At 47.6% G+C, this 10,466-nt stretch overlaps 2 protein-coding genes across 2 annotated transcripts in view; one reads left to right on the top strand and one right to left on the bottom strand.

Annotated features, from left to right (window-relative positions):
• Positions 1 to 5,049, top strand: part of CSUI_011194 (rhoptry kinase family protein) — a 7,472-nt gene extending 2,423 nt beyond the window's left edge. Inside the window, exons 2-3 of the mRNA XM_068071295.1 lie at positions 1,923 to 2,059; positions 2,612 to 5,049. Coding sequence (XP_067916730.1) covers positions 1,923 to 2,059; positions 2,612 to 2,933 — 459 coding nt within the window. The 3' untranslated portion in view covers positions 2,934 to 5,049. The remainder of the gene's footprint in view (positions 1 to 1,922; positions 2,060 to 2,611) is intronic.
• A 476-nt stretch (positions 5,050 to 5,525) lies between these two features.
• CSUI_011193 (alg8 glycosyltransferase family protein) lies at positions 5,526 to 10,443 on the bottom strand (the record flags this gene model as incomplete). The annotated part of the gene is made up of 4 exons (XM_068071294.1): positions 9,810 to 10,443; positions 7,907 to 8,952; positions 7,399 to 7,485; positions 5,526 to 5,906 (listed from the first exon to the last, which is right to left on the bottom strand). The coding sequence occupies exons 1-4, from the start codon at positions 10,414 to 10,416 to the stop codon at positions 5,526 to 5,528; spliced, it is 2,121 nt and encodes a 706-aa protein (XP_067916729.1). The 5' UTR covers positions 10,417 to 10,443.
• Positions 10,444 to 10,466: the final 23 nt, after the last annotated feature.

Genomic DNA, 10,466 nt, shown 5'->3' with positions numbered 1-10,466 from the left:
ACCTGAGTTCCAAAGAACAGTTCAGGATACTCCCAGCATCGCCCTGGGCATACCTTGCCCCGGTGTCCACCGATGTTAGGTGTACGCACGCTGCGCAGACAAGCAGGTCCTTGTCGCTGGCTTCACAGGCGCGTCCCTCCCTCGACCAGCTTCTCCCCCGATTTGTCACGCCGTGCTCTGGCGAAGACTGGTCCGCGGCTGCTGAAGGGCGGGACAAGATCGAGGAAGCTGACTGGCTGTAATTGCAGCTCTTGCAGCTGAAATCCGCGGAAGTGCCGCGCAGAATGTGGGTGGTCCCCGAGTAGAGGAAGCCAGCGTATGAGGCTCTGTCACTTGAATCGCAGGGAGGGAGGCCGGCGCTCGGCAGCCACATAATTACAGTAGATCTGCGCCTTCTGCGTGGTACACCCCATGCCCATACATTTCGTAGACATGAGCTTTTTGAGTGGACACGAAAAATCTTCGTGTGGCTTGTTATGCTGTTATTGTCAGAGCTAATCATACTTGGTGCAGGGAGACAGAAACAAAGAGAAAAGAAGACGCTGTGGATTCTCCTCTTCTATACATCGTATATATTACGAGAAAGGTGGAGAACGAACTCGTTACTGAGAATCGCGAACCCGTAGTATTTCCTTCGTAGGCAGCCACTTTTTTTTTTTTTGCATATGCATTTCTGTGTACGATCGGAGGCTAAGAACCTCTAGAAGATCTGTTGAGACCTAGCAGCCCGACACCACGCACCGGGAAGATGTATACGTCTGAAAGAGCACAGGCTGACGAAGGAGCTCCCGGGTATGACTGTACGGATGTAGCTGAGGAAGTGGTGCTGCCTGAGACTCTTCCTATTGTGCAGAGAGCTAAACCATCTACGGTCGTGTAGACAATACTCTTCTCATGCGGCTGTCAGTCGAGACCATTCACGCAGGGAGGGGCCGACAACCTACTCCGAGAGAGCAGTCAGCTCACTAGCTAAAGCGAGGTCAGTCAACTCTCAGCTACACGAAGCCGTCATCCAGTCATAGCAAAGAACCGTGCTCCCCAGGCCCGTGCCAGTGCGCAGAATGGAATCTCGGGGGGGCAGCCCTGGGATTCCATCCTGTGCAGTGCCCCTTGACGTGGAGCAGCACGGAGGCGACAATGACCAAGCTTGGATGCAGGGAGGCAACGACAGCCTACCGCACGAGTACGGCCGCCTCCCTCGCTGAAGCGAGGCCAGTCAAATCTCGGCTGCATGGAGCCACCGTTCGGTTCCACCGGTAGCGGAGACGCCGCATGAAAGACTGCCTCAGGCATTCAGAAAGAACCACCGCGGTCGCTCTACGCAGCGGGAGGGCAGATGAATCACCCGCCCCCCTCGAGACAGGCAACTGGGGCTGACTGCAACCGGGGAATTTACAGAGTACAGTTTAAGGTGCACAATCCCCTGTGCGGTAGAGGGACATCGTTCTGTAGTGTGAATGGAGCTGGAGAAACCCTCCAGAACGATCGAAGGCCAGAAAGGAACCATAACTAGAGCCCATCATGGTTCGACTCCTGGAAGGGACGCGCGCCGGAAGCCCTGCAACGAGTCAAGTTCTTCCATGCTTATTCTTAGAGACGAGTCTCCGCCACCTACGGCGAGTCTAAGGCTTGAGGGTCCTGACCCGTGCGTTGTGGCCGTCACTTCATCGGCAACAGGTCTGCGGAGTGCAACTGTCCTGTCCCACTCTTCTTTCCCTTGAGTCGTGGCCTGTTTTCTCGCCGGACCGAAAGACAGCGCTCTGGGTCGCGCAGGTGTCTGCTTGCCAAGGAGACAGTTCTATGCCCCTGCTCTCGGATTGCCTACAGCCCTGCAGGAAACCGCGGGATACAATCGGTATCTGCTGTAAGTTTTCTCGTAATCGCTTTTTGATTTTTCGCGATACGCCTGCATTGCTCGACAGGTTCCTTCGAAGCAGTTTGAATATTGCTGTCTAGAAGTCGAGCCGGAGCTAGCCAACGGAGGCCTGCGGTTGCCGCGTCGGGAAAGGGCTGCTGCGTCACTCGAACCGTGGGTTAATCTCGGGGGAGACAAAAAGAGGTAAGTTACTTTGGTCCAGCTAACGCGAATCCTTTCATTCCTCTAGTGTCTGGCGCCTTGTGGAGAAGTTGAGGGGTGACGTTGGTAGCACTGTCGGCTGTACGGCTAATAACAAGCGGGTCAGGGATAATCTCAAAAGTTGTCGAACTGCCTTCGGTTGCATTTTTTTTTGGTGGCGTGAGCTAGTAGGGGGGAATGGAGGGACCATACCAACGGCACAGCGGCCGACTCTTCGGGGCTCCTTCAATGCCCCAGCCCTTCTACCGCCTTGCCTGGCCGCGTGTTGCCATATCCTGGCAGCGTGCGGCCCCCTTGTGTAGAGCATGGATATTTGTTTTTGTTTCTCTGAGTGCGGCCGCTCAGGCCACTCATGTGTCTCAAGAGTTTGTACGCCAGCCTCTGGCGCCGCTGGGCAGTCTGCCGTGGAGGGTTCAAATGCTTTCTAGCAGGCTTATGGCAGGTTCTAAGTCTCTTTCCTCCCGGTTCGGTATTCTTGAGAGTCCTACTTCGGCTAGCCAGGGCGTCTCAAGGGCGCGGTTGTCTTTTCTGCAGGCAGCAAGGGATACTCGAACCCACCAAGAGGGGGGGGTCGAGCAGACGAGGTTCTCCACTTTTTACGGGCTTGCATCGCGTCATTATCAAGACTGGCAAACTGGGGCAGATTCGGAAGGACAAGTCCGCCTTAGGGCGCTCGCGGAGAACGCCTCCAGGTCTGGCCGGCGGATTTCCGATGTCCTCGATGCTCTTCTTAATGAGGCACTCCCTGCTGATTCTGTCTTCACTGTTGTGCCTTCCTCTGATGACCCGGGTGGGTCAGTTGAGAGCCTTACGCTACAACGGGGTAAGATGCTTGGGAACGGGGGCTTTCATGTGATTGTTGCCGCACGCCCTCCTTCGCAGGGTGGACGCCGTCTTTCGGTCTCGGGCGAGTCTCGGCCACCCCGGCCAGTAGAGACTCGAGAGTCTGTCGCTGTCCGGCTTCCCTATGTAAAAACCCTTCGCGGCTCCGAGCCAACAGAACATTGGGCAAGAAAGATGGTTGGCGATCTAGAGGGTACTCTAGGCCAAGCATCTTTGTTCCCAGATGGAGTTTCACATGAGGGGCTCGTCAATACATACGGGTTCGCGGTTCCAATACTTACTGGACGCATCGGAACGAAGCCAGCCTTGCTTAGTAGCGCGGCTCGTGTCGGGCTCGTTAACCGCGTGGAACTAGTCCCCTTCATGCTCAGCGACTTGAGTATGCTAGGCCGCATAACAGACCCGAACGCCCTGCTATTTGCTGCAAAACGTTTGATCCAACTGCTGGCGCATATGGAGGCAGCAGGGATTGTCCACGGCGACCTCAAGGCAGCCAACGTTCTGGTCAACAGCGCAGGCCAGCTATTCCTTGGCGACTTCGATCGAGTTTCCAGATCAGGGCAACAAATCGAATGCGGCAGACTGCTAGCACCTGGATATTCGGATCCAGAAACGGCGGCATGCATCATGAGAAGCCCACAACGAATGATCGAGGTTCATCCATCCATGGACGCGTGGTCTCTTGGCATGTTGCTTTTCGGTCTGGCATGCGAAAAGTCCCCGTTTAAAGGAATGAGTTATTTTTTCCCACACTCCGAACAGAACTTATCGGTACTGGCTTCCCTGTGGGACCCAGTTCAGCAGATGTTACCAGGCTATTCAACGGCTGTTCGGCGAAAGCCTATTGTTGACTGGACCGGCTGCGGAGCTATTCCTGTAGAAGTAAAGGGCCTAGTGGAGGGCTTACTCGAACCCAATCGGAAAACTCGCCTCAATCCTCTGGATTACTTCTTGAGTTCAAGACTCTTTGGGCGCGTGGGAACGCCTCAGACCGCAGCAGGCTCTCAGACTCCCTCACGACCATGAGAAACCCCGGTCTGACACATCAACTGACTAGTACACTTGATCAATATGTGATTAGGAGCTAACTATCGCTGTTGGCTCTGTGGTTCAAGCTTTTTTTTCCTTTTTTGGTTTGTTTTGTTCTGCCCGGATGGCGGGTTGGTCACTCCGTACTCCTTACCCTAGTTCTTCGGCTCGTACTGAGAAACGCCAAGGGGGGACGGGAAAGGGAGGGAGCTTTGAAAGATGTTGAAAGTTTTTTTTTTCCGTTCATCGATTCAAAATAGCTTTTCCATTAGGTTTTTCTACAAGGCTACTCGATGAATTCATGACCTGTTACAACATTGACCGGAATGATGGAAAGTAACGACGGGCCGTCTACTCCCAATATTTAGGCGGTGCCTTGGTTTGGTTTGCCGTACCCGTGCATGATCCTTCCGTCTTCTGTTCACGGACACACCAGTCTATCGTTTTAACGCCGACTGATCCTCCCGGCGGTGAGAAACTGTTTCCGCGCCCGAAGTACCACCCGTCTCACTATGCATGTGTGACCCTGAATAACGAGGAAACCACTGCTTGATTGCATCGCCACTGGAAGTCTACCAAGTGCCCTAGGTGTAGCTGGTTCATTTGCTAGCTTCACTGACATCCTTTTTTCTATTCCATTACTGTGGCCTTTGAGGAAAGGGATGTGGTAGACACAGTCCAAGAGCCATGAAGCGAGAGGAAGACAAGACACGCGAGAGCGGCGAAGTATCCTATCGGCTGCCCTACTCTGTATCTATACGGGCGTCAGCTGGCTTGAATTTGCCTCGGAGACAGAGTGAGGGATAGAGAAAGCAAACTCCACCTCATCCCTTTGACAACGGAGGCGATTCATAGCCCGTGTGGACGAGCGTTCAAAAGAAGGAAACTGCTCACCAGACTAGAAGGCACCGCTGGCGGAGCAGGGAAGCAGCCGTGTTGGTTTCTCCGGCGCTCACCGTGAAAGAAACTTCCCCGTGGGTCAAAGTTCTAAAGGAGACGTACGATAAAAAACCAACAATGGAGTGGGGGACCTGAGTGAATACTACCATGTGAAATGTCTCTTTTGCGTGAAAGACCGTTACGAAACGCGTTCTCAGAAGTCTTCCTATAGAACGCTGCAACACTTCTCTTATCTTTTGATGAGAGGCGCATGGAGGAATGTCTTCGGGCCATCCAACAAACACTGCGTAGAGAACACATATTCAAAATCTCTCGTCTTCTAACTATCTATCCACCTAACACCGAATACTACACAGATTGAAGCGGAACACCTACGCACGTACCTTCATGATGAGGAACAGATGAATTCATCATCTTCACTTCTTTCAGTCAGTCATGTAAACAACGGCTCTTAATCTAGATCACTTCACTAGCCATCACATTCACGCTTCGTCAGAAAAGCGTCTCAGACGAAACCTTTGTGTCTTGCTTTTTGGGATACCTGTTATGATCACACACCTAGCTGTAAGGCTGACTACCCTTTCTTGTACCAGTGAAGTCTCCGTATACAGAAAAGGCTTACTACCCTTTCTTGTACCAGTGAAGTCTCCGTATACAGAACTCATCATCCTGATGGCTAGCTGTCTCCCCAGCCATTTTGTACATCCTTTGTTTCGCGGGTACGTCCACGGTGCCGTACACCCTCCACAGGTCTAAAAAGCTCTCCTTTCTCTTCCTTTCTCTTCACAGAGTGATGAAGGGTTCTCACCGTCGCATATCCATCTTGTGAGGGTATGACAAGTAGTTCGGATGAAGAGAAAAAGACGTCTTCAGCCACCAAAGAGCTAGCATGACAAGAAGAGATGTGTTCATCCTGATAAAGTGGCTCATAGACTTCATTCAAAAGACTTTCATCATTCTCTTGATGTGTATCTTCTACGACGTCTTCTGCCCCTGTCCCCTTCCCCTCTTCTGATCTGCCTACCGGAGAGATCCATATACTTCCTGTCACCATAACCTGAGTGAACACCGACAGAATGACACAAAAACAATCAATCGATCAATCTTGCTTCATCAGCCAGCACACGATTAATCAATCATACAGACATAGAAGTGTAGGCATCTTTTCGTCAAATGAAAGACAGAGGTGTACGTCTTTCCTTCTGTTTCTCTTCTTGTTCCCCAAGAACTCCTGCTGGTTGTCAAGAAGATAAAGAAGTGCCTACCACAACTCTAGTGTATCGTGATTATCGCAAGAACGATATTCAGAACCATCTCCATCTCTTCCACATGAACTAACATATTCTGTGAATAATAGACAACTCGGTAATACGTACAGATATCAAGCTGAAAAAGAAAGCCACATAGAGTAAGTAGACACGGCAGCAGGGTGTAGAGGTAGTGTCTACACCACCGCTGTAGACCCACGGCCTTATAGTAGCATAGGCATGAACGTATACACCCTTTCAGAATGTCAGCCCTATCTAACACTCTTCTTCCTCTCTCCCTATCTCTGCATTCTCCAAATGAATGAATGTATACATACGTATATTTATAGAAAGAGAGAATGACAGGGACTGCACGTAGACATCGTCCATATCGGCTTTCCTCACAGGAGCGTCTCCGGCCTACTACCCACGGCCATCGACGAGTCAGCTACAGTCGTAATGAGCCACGCGTATATAGATATATAGATAGATAGACGTACACAATCATATTATCCGCATACATGAGTGTACAGGAGCTTACACGATTATCTCTATCTATCTATCTATCCATCTGTTTTTCTATATGTATATCCAGTAAGACACCATACAAGCGAAGAAACGGCATCTCTCTCTTCTTCATAGCCTAGATCCTCATCGTCATCTCACATCGCATGAAAGACAAAAGATAAATTCACCTATGAGAAAACCATTAACAAACCGAAAATTCCTTTGTCGCTCCCTAGTAATGCATATCAGCGTGTTTCTCTCCAAGTCGACTATAGAGAGCTCTTGCCTACTCAGAAGAAGAAAATGAACGGATCTTGAGATAGTGTATTCTAGGCTGGTGGTGGCTCTATCTAGCTCTTTCTTCATGTCCTTCGTATTAGCTTGATAGAACGCCAATGCTTCCAAAAAGCACGTATCAAAGAAACACAGTAGATAAGAAAGAAAGTCTCAGATCAGGAGACGTAAATACACGCTACATGGTCACTCTGATGGAATGAAAGGAGACATACGCAAAGGAAGGTAAGGAGACGGCTGACCAAAGAATGAGATAAAAGAACATAGGGATATACACATAAGGCTTTAAACATACAGATGAATCTGGATTTATATGTAGATAGATAGAGAAAAATTCGGTAGATTGATAGATAGAGACAGAACTCCACAGATATCGCCCCGCCGTCAGAATAGCCAGCAAGCCTTTTTCTGTTAAATTTCAAGGAGAGTGTTTAGAATCATCTTGAATCTCTTCAATCTCGAAGAAGGAGAAAGGAATTTTCTTTCTCAGCCCCCCCTTACCAAAGAAAAGAAGAAGAAAAGGAAATGCAAACAACAGTTGAGATAGACAAAGAGGTAAGGAAATTGCTTCGGAGGATTCGCAAAGATCTGCGGTGTACATACACCCACAAGACGAAAAGACATTCAAGAGACACTCATATACAGAGAATGCCTATCTATCTATCTATATCTATGTATCTTTATGTCTCTCTCCATCTCTCTCTATATATACATGTCTATAGATACTTCTTCACAGCTACCGCTTATTGACGACCTTCATCATTTTCTGAATGGTCTCTTTCCTCTCATTCGCATGTCCTAACTTTTCTCTTCTTCTCTTTCGCCTTCTTCTCTCCCCATCGATTCCCCCATTTTCTGTGTCGACACGGAATTCTACTCACTCAAGTTTTCTACACACGAAGAGAATTCCTTCAGATAATCTCTGATAAGAAAGAACGGCTACGAAGAGATAAGAAATATACCGTTTATACCATAGATCGAAGAAGAAGAAGGAGACTGGGAATTCTACCTGCAATGCGGCGAAGACTCCTGTTACGCCTAGTACACAAAACTGGATCTTCTTCACAAGAGAAAACCGATAGAAGAAATATATGTCCTCTTCTTCTTCGTTGGAAGGAGTGAAGTCGTCTTTTCTTTCTTCTTGTTCTTCTTCCGCTTGTTTTCTTGGAGAGTATTGATCTCCGTCAAAGAGGAGGGATAGAAGTGTTGAGAGAAGTCGAAGAAGACGACGCGAGATCTCTTTCTTTTCTCTTGTTAACTGAGAAGAGTTCTCTCGTCTTTCTTTCAAGATGTAGGCTATGGAATTATCAGATGAAGAATGAAAAGGAAAAGAAGAAGAAGAAGAGAGTCGAGTTTCTACAGAAGCAGAAGAGGAAGAAAGTCTCTGACTCTCATTTAAACGAAATGAAAGAGGCGAGAAAGCGATATTCATCATATTCATAGAATTTCTCAGGTGTATATACACCCAACGAGAGACTAGTATGAAGAGACGACGTAGGTACACCAGACAAATAGATACTTCGCTTGAAAAAGACTGTCTGTACACGCTTCTTTTCCTTACAAAAGATCTATCACAAGGAACGTGTAGAGATCGGTGTCGTTCTAGAACTCTCTCGCTCTTCTTTTCTTGGATCGCGCCACACCTGCCTTCAAGAGGCGATAGTTCCTCTGTATGTAAGGCATCTCTGCCTATGAAAGAAGATACACACCTTCTCCATAGAGAGACATAAGAAGTTAGCTTGTTCTCCTTGTTCACATTCACTGGGGAATCTCTCTCACTCTTTCTCGGCGCTGATATACGATTGAAGGTTTCTTTAGAGACACATGCGAGCTTCTTTTGAAGAAGGCTGATAGAAGAAGAAAGAGAAGAAGATATAGAGGAGAGAGAAGACGAAGAAGAAGAGAAGGATACGAGAGGAAGATGAGGAGAGAGTCGAGAAGAAAGAAAGAAGAAGAAACCAACTAAGAGACTCCAAGGAAAAACTGCCTTATCTTTCTGCATCAGATGAAGAAGAGAAAACGTTGCCATCAAGGTGTACAGACACCCGAAATCCGCTGTATCTTCAAACACACCATAGAAACCAAGACAGATCCTCTACTTATCATATTATTCTTCATGTGACGTGGAGTTCGATGAGAAGAGAGATAAAGAAGAACAAGAAGATCAAGGGACAGGAAGAAAACGGTCTTCTTCTCTTCTTCTCTCTTTCAGATCACATACACCATGGAGAGACACTATCCTTCAAGGACTCGCTATGAAGAGAAAAAGAAAGAAGGAAAGAAAGAATGAAAGAAGATTCTTCTCCCCCAGATCTACTCTTAACGAGTGATATTCTCTCCTCTTACGTTACTCAGAAGATACGACACGTCGCCACATATCTACACCTCCACATACATAAGTATACGTACATATCTGCATGTATGAATGTATGTATGTATGTGTATATACATAAAGATGCTTTCATCGCATTCATACGTGGAGAGATGAACGTAGAGAAGTTACTGCAAAAGACAGGGAGATACTCCTTGTGCTTCGCGCCGACAAGAATGTGTATTGCAGATATATGAAATAGAAACGAGTTATATCTACTTCCATCCTGGAGATCGAAGAGGACCTTAGGAATGAAGAAAAAGTAAGTAAGCGAGAAGTGGAGAAGATGCAGAATTCCAAAGAGAAGGAAGACAGGGAGAAGGAAAAGAAAAGAAGCGAAAGAGCATAAGAAGAGAAAGAGAAGAAGAAATGTGAGCGAGAGAGAGAAGGATTGGATTTGCACATGGAAAAGATCGATAAGTGATTCTTCTTCCGGTGTACGTACACACATGCATCGAGAAAAGGACAGGGAGGGAGAGAAGTATAGAGAGAGAATGAAGAAAAGAAACCGTAGCGACCACTTCAGTTTCTTTCATCTTACCATATGTTTTCTTTTGAGAGAAAAGACTAAGAAGTATAGCTGTGACAGGGAGAAGAATCGCCTTTTCATGTACCATCCATGAGAAGAGAAAGAAAGAACTTGAAGAGCAGAATAAGGCTTGAAGAAATCGCTGTTGTGTCGGGTGTCTATACACCCCAATGCATGCAGGTAGAAAACCAAGAAGAGTTAAGATCATCGAAATGAACATATAAAAAGACTGTGTGGAATGATCTCCTGTCTTGTCCGCTGCAGAAAGTTTTTCTCTGATGCGAAGAAAAGGAGAAGAGACGACCCAGCAGTTCGCGACATAATCTTCAAAGAGACCTCGATGGAAAGGAAAGATTCTTCGATAGATTGTCGATAGAGTTTTCACAACGGCAGTGAGAAAAGTAGATGAAGAAGGAGAAGAAAGAAAAGGACGAAGAGAGCTGTAGCTGTCTTTCTCGAGATACAACTGAGAAATATCGAGAGAAGTCTCGCTCTGTTGCTGACACGAGAGAAGGTGAGGAGGAGAGAAAAGAAGAAAAGGCAGAAGAACAAGAAAAGTAACAGAAAGGACAAGAAAACCGAGAGAGAAGATCTTCAATAGACACTCATGGAAAGGCATCCACTCGCATGTAGGTAACCGACGATCTGAAAAAGAAAGAAAGAGACAGG

Source organism: Cystoisospora suis (genome assembly GCF_002600585.1).
Source record: "Cystoisospora suis strain Wien I chromosome Unknown contig_10062, whole genome shotgun sequence".
NCBI classification, from domain to species: domain Eukaryota; phylum Apicomplexa; class Conoidasida; order Eucoccidiorida; family Sarcocystidae; genus Cystoisospora; species Cystoisospora suis.
Note: the sequence above shows the minus strand (reverse complement) of the source record. Positions and strands in the feature narration are given on the sequence as shown.